Source organism: Photinus pyralis, unplaced genomic scaffold, assembly GCF_008802855.1.
Source record: "Photinus pyralis isolate 1611_PpyrPB1 unplaced genomic scaffold, Ppyr1.3 Ppyr1.4_LG7, whole genome shotgun sequence".
Lineage (NCBI taxonomy): Eukaryota > Metazoa > Arthropoda > Insecta > Coleoptera > Lampyridae > Photinus > Photinus pyralis.
In genome coordinates this window covers 29,617,901-29,632,648 of record NW_022170738.1, presented here as the reverse complement: position 1 = coordinate 29,632,648, position 14,748 = coordinate 29,617,901, and the positions used below count along the sequence as shown (strand labels likewise).

The 14,748-nt window shown below is 35.6% G+C and overlaps 2 protein-coding genes across 3 annotated transcripts in view; one reads left to right on the top strand and one right to left on the bottom strand.

Annotated features, from left to right (window-relative positions):
• Positions 1-3,127: 3,127 nt before the first annotated feature.
• Positions 3,128-10,645, bottom strand: LOC116175733 (serine/threonine-protein kinase STK11). 2 transcript variants are annotated; one of them, XM_031494001.1, is made up of 6 exons: positions 9,879-10,645; positions 9,485-9,791; positions 4,051-4,187; positions 3,789-3,974; positions 3,563-3,732; positions 3,128-3,513 (listed from the first exon to the last, which is right to left on the bottom strand). In XM_031494001.1, exons 1-6 carry the CDS (start codon positions 10,361-10,363, stop codon positions 3,377-3,379), a joined length of 1,422 nt encoding a protein of 473 aa, XP_031349861.1. In that variant the 5' UTR covers positions 10,364-10,645; the 3' UTR covers positions 3,128-3,376. The 2 variants fall into 2 exon arrangements, with proteins under 2 accessions (XP_031349861.1, XP_031349860.1); XM_031494000.1 differs by having other exon boundaries at positions 3,128-3,516; positions 9,879-10,643.
• The window catches only part of LOC116175729 (glycogen debranching enzyme), a 33,613-nt gene continuing 28,138 nt past the window's right edge, over positions 9,274-14,748 (top strand). Inside the window, exons 1-2 of the mRNA XM_031493996.1 lie at positions 9,274-9,396; positions 9,816-9,861. Coding sequence (XP_031349856.1) covers positions 9,338-9,396; positions 9,816-9,861 — 105 coding nt within the window. The 5' untranslated portion in view covers positions 9,274-9,337. The remainder of the gene's footprint in view (positions 9,397-9,815; positions 9,862-14,748) is intronic.

Here is a 14,748-nt window from a genome sequence, read left to right as displayed (position 1 = left end):
TATCAGCATATATACAGGGTGTTACACGACCGTTCGAAAAAAAAAAATCGGGTTGTAGAGGGCATCAAAACAAGCACTTTTTCCAAATAAACCGAGGGTCCAACGTGTTTCGTTTGGGAGCCACCCCCCAAAGAGTGTTGAAATCTGCATTTCTTCTTTAATTTTTTTCTCAGCAACCATAAGAGTTACAAAGTCGGGTGGCATGTCTTTGAATAGGTTTTTGGGTATGCTCTTTCCGATTTTGCAATTTTTTTTTCAAAATTCCTACCCCTAAAGGGCGCACCCCTAAACTAGGGTGCAAAAAAAAATTCTGATTTCGACGAAATTTGGTATCTGGGGTTTTTTTAACATGAAAATCACGAATCTGAAATTAGTTTTTGAAAATTCGAAAAAAAAAGTTCCACTGCAATTCTTGGCGGGACAACGAAAATAGAGATAATTCCACGAAATTTGTTGTGTGCATACTAAACGAGTTAAGGAACAAAACTGTCGAACAGTTTTTTAAAATAACTTTTCAAACAAAAGTTATACTCATTTGAATGTTGGTCCTTCGGGTCGCGAAGTGTCCCAAGCCTACTAGTAAGCCATAATTTCGCATGTGTTGGTTGACAATGTCGCAAAAACAAAAGATTAACGGTTTGAGTCGATATTTTGTTATTTGGAATTAATTCGGTCATTAAATGATTAAAAAATTCGATGTATCGATTAAAACACCTACCAAGGTATCTTAAAGCGCTGATCGATTATTTATTATCTAAATAAGGTAGGGGAAAAAGTCAAATCACTTTCCGTATGATACTTTTTCACTATGATCAAAAATTTTCATAATCTTAGGTTGAAAAATAACTTCCAAAAGAACACGCTCCTTTTAAGGACAAATTTCCCCTACCTTATTTAGATAATAAACAATCGATCAGCGCTTTAAGATACCTTGGTAGGTGTTTTAATCGATACATCGAATTTTTTAATCATTTAATGACCGAATTAATTCCAAATAACAAAATATCGACTCAAACCGTTAATCTTTTGTTTTTGCGACATTGTCAACCAACACATGCGAAATTATGGCTTACTAGTAGGCTTGGGACACTTCGCGACCCGAAGGACCAACATTCAAATGAGTATAACTTTTGTTTGAAAAGTTATTTAAAAAAACTGTTCGACAGTTTTGTTCCTTAACTCGTTTAGTATGTACACAACAAATTTCGTGGAATTATCTCTATTTTCGTTGTCCCGCCAAGAATTGCAGTGGAACTTTTTTTTTCGAATTTTCAAAAACTAATTTCAGATTCGTGATTTTCATGTTAAAAAAACCCCAGATACCAAATTTCGTCGAAATCAGAATTTTTTTTGCACCCTAGTTTAGGGGTGCGCCCTTTAGGGGTAGGAATTTTGAAAAAAAAATTGCAAAATCGGAAAGAGCATACCCAAAAACCTATTCAAAGACATGCCACCCGACTTTGTAACTCTTATGGTTGCTGAGAAAAAAATTAAAGAAGAAATGCAGATTTCAACACTCTTTGGGGGGTGGCTCCCAAACGAAACACGTTGGACCCTCGGTTTATTTGGAAAAAGTGCTTGTTTTGATGCCCTCTACAACCCGATTTTTTTTTCGAACGGTCGTGTAACACCCTGTATAAGAGAAGATATATGGATATCAGCAACTTGAAAGTGGCTCATGGTTACATTTGTTGTGTCTCAAATACCACAGATAGAAACTGTGTACAGTAGTGACCTTGAACCGCTTGTGAAGGGGGGGGGGGGAGGGATTGATGGTTGTGAAAGGAGGAAAGCGCGAGCAGCAGGGTGCGATGTCCTTGACCTTGCCCGTCTGAATATGTAGTGGATCAATTCTCTCCAATATACACTATACTTGCAGAGGTGGGTAAAACATGTTAGATATACACCAGATTTCAAAGTTATTTATTTATAATTAAATTTACATTAACTTACCTGCAAAATCCAAATCCAAAAGAATATGAAAAGTTGTTGGCCTGGATATGTAGGAAGCATTTTTCAAACAAAGGCTTAAATGCATCATTAAAGCTGGCATATATGCAGGAAATATCAAAGTTATCTAAATCTTCTACCTTTCTTTATTTCAGTTCCAGATTATAGTTTCATTATGTCATATTTGAAGTAATGCTGCTTAGCAAACTTTAAAGCTCGGCGTGCTTTAATCGCCTTTTTTCGCACGTTCAAACGATTCTGATGCAGGTATAATAAAAAAATAAAGTTGTTGATTTCTCCAAAACGAAACATTGTATTGTATTGTATCACTGTCTTTTAGAACGCAAATAGTAGCAATGAGAAAGTGTTTTATATTTTTTGCAAATATTTTGAAATAACATTAGAAAAAAAACGAAATCTAAAAATTTCAGTTTTTCTGTCATATCTTCGGAAGTAATCCGAATTTTCTGGTTTGATTTACAGCATGATAATTACTTATTAATTGCACAACTTTTCCCTAATTTGACATCTTCTATGGTTTCCGATATCTCCATGATAGACATCCTGAGCTTGGACACACTTGATCAAACTTGTTTTTAAAGCTCTTACGGAACAAAATTGTACTTAACTTGTTTGGGCAAAATAGGCGAGTTTGAGTTGATAATAAATGGTCAATGCATAGGTGCATACAAAAAACTAAACTTCTGGTCATACAAGACTTGCTTTGTAGAGACACTGTGTATTGCAGAAAAATATTGGGGATTTACGATAATTCAACCGGATTAACCGGGTTGGTAGATTTTGCTATGGTTACAATCATTACGACAATTGTTTCTATGGTGATTTCTATAGTTAAAATGGTTGAATTATCGTAAATCCCCATTAATTCCAAATCAAAATACTGAAAGTTTTGTGCACACAAAAATTTTAAATAACTGAAATATAAACATAAATGAATACATTTATCAAAACAAAAAGATTTAAAAAAATTCCGTAATTGCCTTAGGCCTCGTTCATAGTTATCCGTTTCACAATTTCAGTTAATCCGTCAGCCAATCAACAAGCAGTAAGCATAAAAATTACTGGTTGTTGATTAGGTAACGAAGAAATGGAGAGCTATGAACCAGGCTTTATTCAGACCAGTTCATGTCTAACTGCTGCAAAAAAAATACATCACTTCAACATACTGTTTCTTTAATATGTATACATATATGGCACTGTTGTTGTCCGTTCTTCATAAAAATCTCTAATTTAACCATAACATGAAAAATCACTGAGCAATGAAGTTAATAACAACAATAAACTTAAAAAGATAGTTACAAAACAACAATATAAATTTATACAAACACTGGTCAAAATACTCAATATACTCTTTCGCGCTTTTTTTTATCAAAAATATGTTTTAAGAAATAGTACAAAAGAAATGTCACGATTGCTTACAGCCGGGAAACCTCTTGACTGTAATACATGACATAGGTTTCTTCCATCTACGTTTTGAACTCTGGTGCATTTGGTTACTTTGGGAGATACCATTGCTCTGTTGAGTTTCATGTTTTCTCCTTTCTTCTACAAAAACAATAATTAACTACTAGTTCATACCAATCTTTACTACCATTTAATTGACGCTCCGTAAAGTATTGTATGTCTCCCTCCTGATTACTCTGAGTTTCATAGTAATGATCGACTAAGTAAGGCAGTACGGTCATATTGTGCCACTCGTCACCTTTTAAAGGAGGGATGGGGACTTGAATACTATCTCGTGAAGGTTTACGGATGCACCACCTGAAAATACTCCAATTTTACTTAACTGTGTGTACAAGAAGAAAGCTGATACTCACGGATGTTGCCGAATTTGCTGTACAGTCAGTCGTTTTTCCGGATCCTTACGCAACATGCCCTGAAGCAGTTCCTTAAGAGATTCTTCTAATTCCGCAGGTATTACAAATTCGCCTTTGCCTATATTTTCGAATAATCTATATACATTATCACCTTCGAAAGGGTACACGCCGGTCGTTATATTATATCTAAAATACATTCAATCACTGCACATTAACAACAATTAGGTCGTTTAAGGAAAATATTAACTAACTGTTTGCTTACAATGTAACGCCACTACTCCAAATATCTACTTTGAAACCTGGAAACGATTCTAACCCATTCGCTATTTCGGGTGGTTGAAATGCAGGTGAACCTTGACCGGTGTAGCACGTATCATCCACCGCAAATAAATCTAAGGCCTAGAATATAATTAATCATTTAGTATTGGTCATTGTGTTAACAGAGAACCATTGAGAATTTCATAAATCAATTATACAGAGATATTCTTTTCAGCAGATACATACGTACAATTTCCCTATACTCCGTTCAATAGTTATTGTCGAAGTAGGTAGCCATGGAATTCTGTTTTTATGTTTAATAAAATTAAAACTCCCTGTCAGAATCAGCTGTGAAGTATTCTTTAAACGGACCACATCAAATGATCAAACCTTTTGAGAATAGGCACCTTAAATAACATCTAGTAACAAGTGACAGTGACTCGCCTGTGTGGTGTACACAAATTATGCTATTATATTTTCATCTCTATCTAGCCCACCTGAAGAAAAGACATAACTTTTGCAGTGGGCGGTTAACTCCAACTGTTTTTATACTAGACGAAGTATAATTAATTTTTAATTAAATTCAAAAAGAGTTTTAAATCATTTTTTCATTTTTTAGTGTTATATTTTTGAAAAGAGAATTTAATATACTCTCTTTTTTTATTAAGATTAAAATAATAAACATTCTGTATCTCTTTTAAGCAAAATAGCTTCATTATGAAATTGACAATGTTTGGATTTTCCCCCGCATCTTTTAGGTGAGTGAATCGAGGAGTGATATTGTCAAATTTTGATTTCACCATTTTAAGTTTGATCCTTGGTTGATCCAAAAAGAGCACATGATCCCTGTATTACTTTTTTTGATAGCACTAATAATTAAAGGAGAGCGCCGCTATAAAAGTATAGTTAACAGAACACCCTGTACATCACAATAGTAAGACATAAACTGAAGTATTGTACGGTCGTTTGGGAAACCATGTACATTACTTCCATCGAAAGAATTGAGAAGCCTATTAAATTTATTTGCCGAATTCACTACGTGTTAAATGGCAGCTATTCCCTTAGCTACCTTGGGCTAATTAATCTTGCTACACAGTGTAAATACTTGGCTATTTGTTTTATGTGAAAACTCCTGAATAATATGATCGACAGCAGAGAATTGCTAATTAAATAAATGTTTATGTGCCCACCCAATCCATCAGAAAGTGCTATACATTTAATGTCAGCACAAATTATGTACAGTGAGCAGCAAAAATATGGAACAAATTCAATTAAAAATCAGGTGTTGGGTTAAAAAAATGATCAAAGTCCTCGTGTGAGATCGAAGGGACTTCAGCGCATTTTTGTGTGGCAGATCAGTGTTTTATTAGCCAATATTGACTCCACCATCAATAAGATCTTGCCGAAAGCTACCACGTTCACTTTGTCGGTACCATTTTCTCACTTACCGTGCACTCGCAATTCGCGTTTGAAGTTTCTACTCCACCATCAGTAAGATCTCGTCGGGGGTTACCACATTCCCTTTGTCGATACACAGTTCCGACGTCCCGTTCATTCGTAATTCACATTTTGGTAGATTTCGCTAAAATCCCGGCATAAAATCGTATTCAACTTTTGGGTACTTCACATAGCTCGACCTTCTATTAGTGACACGCGAAAGAGAGACCGCGATTCGCGCTGTAAGAAACTTTTGGGCGCCCAAAGTCGACTACACCTCGAAGCGCGTCGCGCAAAAGGTGGTTTATTTCGCCCCTAGGAAAAAAAAACAAAATTCCGCCACGCAGGAGTTGTGCGCGTTGACAAGATCTTCCCGACGACACCAATTTGAAAACAATCGGAGAAAAACTGTAGAAGATAGATAAAAACTGAAAAATCTCCAGGTTAGTATAATACGCTCGGGGATGGCGTCCAGATGTCGTCGACTCCAAATCTTGTAGCCCCATCCCTAACGTTCTTAATTACACGGCCCCGATAGTTACATGTACACTCCTTGTCTTTTTACAAGCGTTTTTCTACGGGCGCGCATTTACTGCCAGCCAGCCAGCCAGCCAAAGTGAGATTAAAAGCTACTTTTTACAACAAAAAAATTTTTGCAAAAATGCGCTAAAAAATGCGCCAATCAAAATTTTTCTTGCGAATTTTTTGCACTAAAGATAAAATATACAGGGTGCGTCAAAAAGTAGATTTTGATACCAAAATTGATTTTTTAAATGGAACAGTATTTTTTTAATCCATTTTCGCATTATTTTTGTTTTTGCGTACAATTTAACACAGAAGTCGAAAATGGATTTAAAAAATACTATTCCATTAATGAAAGCAACTTTGGTATCAAACTCTTTTTGACGCACCCTGTATATTTTCTTTTTCGTGCAAAAAATGTTTGCTTCTGAGATACTAGGTGAAAACGAAAAGTTTGACTATTTGGGACGTTATCATATCCTACTACCCATGTAAGATAGAAAAAGGTAAAAACTGCCTACTCATTTTAGATATTTATACGTAGAATCTAGTTTCCGAGCTAGTGGCGTAGTAAAAAAATTTTTGAAAACCGTTTCTGACATTTGACCCACAATTAGTATTTTTTAAATGCAACACCCTGTATATCTTGACGTCAATGCATGTATTTTCGATGCATGTTTGTTGAGTATATTTAAAAAAAAAATCATTTTTCTACTTCACCACGAATAGTACGCCCTCTAGCGTGGATGTGTAGCCCAAAAATTACCCATTATTCACGCCCCCAGCACAATGTGCCGTGTCCTATTTATGTGGCAGATTGTGTGACCGAATAATACACGGTGTCCATTTTTCAAGTGCCACTATGGGGATCTCGCTTATCTTAAGAGATAGAAACTTAGTTAAATGAGGGCAAAGTTGCGAATTTTTGTGCTAAATAATAATCTAAAAAGAAATTATAATATCTTCAATAGATTTCGAATATAGCATCCCGTTTTTAATAACTTTCAAGATAACGGAGAAACACGTGGCAACTTTAGTTTTTTTATGCTCGCCGTTTTGGATTTTGACATTTTGAGATTAGGTCTTTTTTTCTCTTAACAACGATATATCACACATGTTGGTTCAGTATCACATTTTTTTTTTAAATACAATTTTCATTTTCTGCGAAGAGTGCTATGCAAAAACAAAACGTTCTTTTGTTGTGAACAAAATGTTGACTTATTTCAAGCAATGTCATTTACGTTTGTGTTAGTTTAGTTTATTGCTAAAATATTATTTATTCTTATATATTTTGTTCTAATTTGAATTATAATTTTCTTGCAAAACGAAGGTTCAATTCTGTTCATATGAAAATCGAATTTTCTCAACACATCTAGTTCCCTGATGCCAACGCTGCAACCGGACATATGCATCAAACTGTCAAACTTTTTTTCACAATAAAAGAACGTTTTGTTTTTCCAAAGTACTCTTCCCAAAAAATTAAAAATTGAATTTTTGGGAAAAATGTGATACTGAACCACCATGTGTGATATATCGTAATCTCTCGCGTAATCTTAACATGTCAAAATTAAAAATGGCGCCCATAAGAAAAACTAAAGTTGCCACGTGTTTCTCTGTCGTCTTAAAAGTTATTTAAACGAGATGTCACATTCGAATCACATCTCCATTGAAAAGTATTTGAATAATGTGTTAATTAGAAATGTCTAGTACGTCTAGTTTGTCATGAAAAAATTAAAAACGAAAATCAGAATGTTTCGTTTTTTTGCGATATTTTCAGAACTATTGATGATATTTTAAATTTCTTTTCAGATGGTTATTCAGCAGGGAAATTCGCAACTTTGCCCCCATTTAACCAACTTTCTATCTCTTAAGGTAAGCGAGATCCCCATAGTGGCACTCGAAAAATGGACACAGTGTATATGTCGTAGTCTTTTAGTGAAATCCGTCATTTCACAAAAAGCCTAGTACGAGGGTTAGTCATTTAGTGTAACGCTGATAATTTCATGTGTAGAGTAGTTCCCTTTCCCTTCTAGATCGATAAGGGATACCATTTATATCGATCTTGAAGAGGAAGAAGAGACTCCATCGCTTGGCCCTAGGAACACGAACTTATAAATTAAGATGAACTGGTGATCAAACAGTTGCAAAGAGGTAGAAATGGCCTTAGCATGAGCGCCGCCATGATGTGCACATTTTAGTTATTTTCCTAGTGTTCAAGTTTTGAGACTATTGCTGCCTTGGAAAATGACGTGCCACAGTAATTTATTTAGAAAACGTGAGGTTAATGCTTGTTTATTAGTTGATTTGAATTTCGCGCCAAGTGAGTGCACATCATGGCTGCCCCCATGTAGGTGTCATTTGTCAATTCAGCAGTCCATCAATGACTGCGCGTTAAAAGACTACGACATATACACAAAAAAAGGGCGGATGTGCCATAAACAGTAGTCTACTCACGGCAAACAGGGCTACCAATGTAACTAAATTTAAGGAAGCATGAATACCTATAACACGGTAACGCATGGTACCTCTTTTCCAACTCTTTTTCTTCTTTCATACAAAATTCGACTACTTTTGACATTAGCCTTGCCGCTAGTTGCAACAATTTAAATCCAACCAATGATGTTAAAGCGTAGCGCTGTAATGGACAATTACCAGTGAATAATTTTCTAAAAACATATTTAAATGAATCAACTCATCCTGTATAAATTTATTTTTGCCTCTAATTGTAAGAGGGCGGGGTTTCAGCCAGATCTGCTCTACCAACCCAACCCCTATACACTTACAAACATCCATGCTCAGATTGGGGTTCGAACCTCAGTAGTGCAATCTGAGGTGCAATCAAGCCTCCGCTCCACTACGCCACGCGGGACAGCAAAAATATGAATGAAAGTCCAGGAACAAAGTCTAAACATGGTTCAATTACAACAGTCCTCAGTTATCTCTTTTGTACTTATGTCATTAACCTAACACCAACTTCTTAAGGATTGGTAAATTCCATACTAGAATTGAGTTTAATGCCAGCAATACATTGTATTACTTACAATGTAAAATTTGATACAGATTTACTGCATTCTCAGTATACATTGATAACCTTTCATTGCACGCATGAGGAAAATGTTAACAATTGATGTATGTATTTTTAATGATTCGGTAATCAAATAATTGAACAACTCCCCGTTCAACTTCAATTTCTGATAATCGATAAGTTTATATAAACAGAGTGAGATTATTAATAGATTACAATTATCCAAAACTTCATGACCTTTGACTTCTTTATTATTCTAGAGGTCAGTGGGTACTCACTCTTAGCGGTGCTGACTGTCACATGCAAAATGTTCCTAACCACATTAGCAACAGTCACTGTGATTTCTGTGCTTTTTCTATTAATAAGGTAATAAAACAAAATATAACCAAACTCTCATTGACTAACGTTTCAATCAAAAATTATTTATCTATAAAATGAGCGTAAAAAAGCTTACCTCCGCAACTCCCAAGTCGGAAATCTTCAAATCACCTTTCAAAGTTAATAATAAATTCCCCGGTTTAATATCTTTATGAATAATTCGCCTACTGTGTAAGTATTCCAGTCCATCCACTAATTGAACGAAATAATCGTGCGCTTGAAACAGGGGAAATCTTTTTAACGGAGTCGCCTCTAACATCCCCTGCAAGCTTCCTACGCAAAATTCCATAATTAAATACATTTTTTGCTTCTCTTCATTATATAATACATCGACTAGATTAATTACATTTTTATGCTTAAGCGTTCTCAACAACTTTATCTCCCTGAAAACGAAATTCTTATTACAGGTACCGAAATCGAATGGCCGCATTAATCGCATGGATCGTCGGCACGGTAAGTCCAAAATTTACCTTTGTACATTTTGTTCCCCGTTAGGTATCCGACGTAGCTTATGCTTCTTTAAAATTTTAACCGCGTGTCTGCACAGTGTCTCCGAATCTAACATCTCCTTCACTTTGCCGTAGGAACCTTCGCCTAATAAGTCGCCCATTACATATTTACCGACGAGTTTGAGCCTCTTTTTCTTCGTTTGATAAATAATTTGATCGCTATCGACGCGATGAAAGAAATTGTTGATGTTAACGTTCTCGAGATCGTCGGCGAAGTCCTCGTCGTTTAACCAAATCACAGAGTTGTCTTGATCGTTAAACCGTTTAACTGATTCCTCGTCGCTTTCGACGCTGAAGATTCTGTTATTTATTTCGATATCTGCATCCGAACAGTCACCTCCTTCACTGTCAAAGCTTTTACTTATATTACACATTTTGTCGTCCATAGTTAATAAACCTAATTCCTTTATCGCCACTTTATTTACATGATTATCAATGCAGAGCATTTAATTTTTATAAAGAGTTTTTGAGTAACTTCAAACACAAATCCAAATTCTGGCATTCGTCCATTTTCGGTATAACAGCTGTTTCTGGTACTCTACCGCTTAGGTTGGCTAACGTGTCGAGACGATTTAAATTTCGCTTTACGTTAAAAATTGTTATTTGCGCCAATTTTTGACTCTCGAGTTCGCAGATTTTTAACTAACTTTTAAATGAACTACTTTAGACTCATTCGCGTAAACGTAAACGAAGAACTATTTAATAAATGGACAGTAAACCGCTACCAACCGCGACGAGAAAAAAAGCACTACGCAATGTTTACGTTCAATGTCACCTTTGCGAGATCATTTTAAATTTCGGCCTTGGAAGGTCACTTTATTTAAAAAAATTATCGAGCTTTAATAAAAGCTTGGTTGCTCAATGGTGTAGTAAGATGTTTGGTAAATAATTCATGTGCAAGCTACTTAGATCTAATTGAAGCAGATTGGGAAAATTGGTAAGTGGTTTAACATTCAAATTTGGTGGTTTGTAATGAATGGGTTTTATAATTCATTATTTATTTTGTACTTTATTTGGAATACTTTCTTTTTACATTTGTTTTCAGTTCTTAGTTTGTCAATTTATTTCTTAAAGTAATCAAAATCTGGTTGGCCTTTTCCCACCACTACCCTTAGTGTGAAGGTTTATTTACATTGAGAAACATGCAGAAAGATAAGGAATGCTAATACCATAGGTAGGAGATTTGGAGTAGAAATTGAGAGAAATGGTATGAATCTTCCCTTTTCAAATCTTCCATCAACCTTCCATATACTTACGGCAAACTTGCACATACTGCTGTCATATATTTCCAGCTCATTCTCTGAATGAATTTCCAGTATTTAGGAGTTTGTTTATTTTTGTAGGTAATCTATATTATTTATTTATTTATTGTGCCTCTCTTGTGCTGGGCCCTCAACAGACTTTCACCCAATTATAGAGTGACCCGCATAATGCTTTTTATAGGTGCCCCTGCAAAAGGTCTTAAGTTGTTCTATACTACTCCTGTATTTACTTTATGAATTAGGAAAACTGCAGGAAAACCTAATTCGGAGTAGCCGGCAGAATGCTCAAAACTGATCTAAGGAAATTCCCATCTCTACCACAGATGAAAAATTCAACTCAACCCAGGTTCGAGCACTCGATATGCAAACAATAAATACTCTACATAAGTAAATGTATTAAAAAAAACAAAAAACAAAAACCCATATTTATTTTCAAGGTTGATATCTATTTTGTTCTTAGAAGGGTGTATGATCTTATAATTATAACAAATGAAAGATCCTCTGGAAGATCTTAGAAAAAATTGCAGTTCTCCCTCGAGTTCTTCTTATAATTTTCCACAGTCATCTTCCCCAACATCATATACAGCGCGTTCGCGATAAGAGGGTCACCTCAATAACTCTTTTATTTGGCGAGATTCGAAAAATAGAATTTTATGTTGATATTTGAAAAGAGCAATCAATTTGTTGTACAACAATATAAAATATGCATAGTTGATATAGAAAAAATGGTGATTCAATTCGTAGTATGAAGGTCTCCATTTTTTATATAGTGTTTTGAAGAGTGATTAAAAAAGGTTAAAAAGACAAACTAAGTATTTTTTAGCGCATTTTTTAAGAATTTAAAAAAATGTGCTATTGTTTGCGTTTTGTCCGTCCGTCCGGACCCACTTCTGCCGTTTTGAACTGGCAATGGTCCTAGAATCCTGGAATTTTTTGCCTATACCTTGAAGGTGTGCCAGACGGCCATCAAATTTCGCCGTTTAAAGGCCCCCCCCCCCCCCCGAATTATTTCCTGAGATGCTGTTTTTGAAAGTGAAACGTGCATAACTTTTACATACGACAACTCAATTGGTCTCAGATTTTGCATACGCATGCCTTTAGTGGTGCCAAGTTAAACTTTAGAAAATTGGGGGGGGGGGTAAACACATGTTCTACCCTTCATGGTATTGTAATGAAAGGTCTCATCGAAATAAACAAACTATAACTTTCCCGTGCGACTCTTTTTCGAGATCAGTGAGCGACGGGCCGGGGGGGGGGGGGGGGTAAAAATGAATTTTATCTCTCATTGTGCCTATTCTAATTAAAGGTCTCAACGAAAGGAACCATTTTCTACAAACTACTGCCCTTCTTTCTGCCCTCTTATCAAAGTACGGGCTAGAGGGCGGGGGGGGGGGGGACTAGTTTTATCCTTCATGATACTCTAATAAAAGGTCTCAACGAAAGGAATTAATTTCTACCAACCACAGCCCTCGACCTCTTATCGTGATCGTGTATATTCGCTTATACCTCAAGAACGGATAGTCAGAAGAGGGTACTCACAACGGGCGATTGAAACGTCTGCAAGAAATATATCCATTGGTGATGTCAAAACAAAAGCTATTTCGCTTTATCTGCACAAGACCTGTGCACAATTTATACTTGTTTTTTTTAACCTGTATAGTTGGTGATTCAATATTTAGAAAACATGAAATCTAGCATGCTGTGTGCTGTCATGTTCACGGGTAGATCGTATCGCGCAAAAGTAGGTCTTTCCTGTGTGATATGGCACAAGGCATGCTAGATTTCATAAGTTCTCTAAATATTAAACCACAAATGTTGGAAGGCGCTGTAATGGCCTTAACTACTCCTACAGTTTTCAAGATACTCAGTTCGTTCCTTTTGCATTCGGTAGCTTATAGCTCAGGAACCGAGTCAGGACCCTTAACCGATAAAAATCTTGATGATTAATGTGCACGTCCGCACACTGCGTAATGTCAACTTTCTTATTTATAAATATTTTCTTGAAATTTTAACCACAGCACAGATGCTCCTATAAGACAAGCATATCGTATATTGTAAAAATCTGATGTGTGCATTACGAAGACAACAATATACGCCACACCTCGCGGCACACAGTGGAAATTGATGGTGCATTCGCGCCCTAAGCCCGAATCGTCCATGAGACCTATCGGGCAAATTTTCTATTTTCCAGGAAGTGTGTATGATAGGTACTCTCCACGGCTTCCTATAATACTCTCCAAACCAAATTATTGTAAAGTAGAAATATCACGCTTTGACATTAACAGCTAAGGTCAGTTCGATAGTTTAGTTGGCAACAGAAACTACCAGCTTACAAAATTCGTCACTTGTTTTATTTGTCAGCGTAAAACTGACACGTGTTGTAACCAATCACAGTGAAGGTTAAAGCTTCCCTATCCCTTCTACCGCTACCTTCTTAAAATAAATAGATTATAGTTTGATTAATAAAAAAATTGAAATATGTACAAAAATACATTGCCTATTTCGAGATCACGTGTTCATGCTAAATTGGATCCTTATTTAATAAACTGTCATTTTTCTATGCATAATAAACTCCTAGTACATTTTCCTGTTCAAAATATACACACCTTTGAAAGCTAAACAAAATTATAATCTAACCAAAGAACTAGTATCACTGAAATTAACGAAAAATTCCTAATGAATGAAACAAAATAACTAAAATGCTTTGTTTGGGTCCGCTTTTTATCGATAATGTAATACAAATCTGTTTCATGCAAATTATTTTTTTAGGTTTATAGGTTAACTCCTTTAGGAATATCAAATTTACTTGAAACAAAATTTTTATGCAAATTCTTAAAAATAATCGCCCACTTCTTGTATAAAAACAAAAAATGTAAAATCGTGATTATGCAAAGAAATAAAATGCCAATATTCCGCTGTGTTGATAGTAATTTGGCCCAATTTATTCACCAGGTCTTGTTGCAGGTAAAATGCACCGATCCGTTGTATGCAAAATTTTATTTATCGCGCATTGCTTTATCCGAGGCTTTATCCAAATACGTCACTCAACTGTACGGAAATTGCATTCAACTGGCCGTTACGGTTGGCGATCCCAAAAAGAAGTTCGTTGTTTATCATGTCAGTTTATTTACTCGCGATTTGATTTTGAAAGCGCTCTTGCGTTATTTTTATCACTCGTAAATGGACGACCTTGCTACGAATCAGGCTGCTAAAACATTTTTCTTCGCACCGGAATTCAGGAAAATACGTTTATTTGCACGCATAACATTGCAGGTGCCCGTAATTTGCCGCAATCTGTTCAAATAGCCTAAGAAAAAAATAAAAAGGAAATCGGCAAGTTTCGGTTTTTCTGGCATATCTTCGGAAGTAATCGGAATTTTCTGGATTTCTTTAAAGAAGTTCAAGTTTAATTGCATAACTTTTCCCTAATTTGACCATCGCCGTATCTTCAATGGTTTAGGAGATCCCTAGGGAGATCCCCATGATAGACATTATTATCTTGGACACAGTGTATATTTAGTTTTTCAATTTAAAAAGGAGTTTTAATGTTGATATAATGATGAAATATC

Excerpts from the sequence above, each read along its gene's own strand:
- LOC116175733 (XM_031494000.1), bottom strand. The coding sequence starts at position 10,363 with ATGCTCTGCATTGATAATCATGTAAATAAAGTGGCGATAAAGGAATTA. Across the intron at positions 3,975-4,050 it reads TGGAGTAGTGGCGTTACATT|ATATAATATAACGACCGGCG; the intron begins GTAAGCAAACAG and ends AATGTATTTTAG. Across the intron at positions 3,733-3,788 it reads CAGCAAATTCGGCAACATCC|GTGGTGCATCCGTAAACCTT; the intron begins GTGAGTATCAGC and ends GAGTATTTTCAG.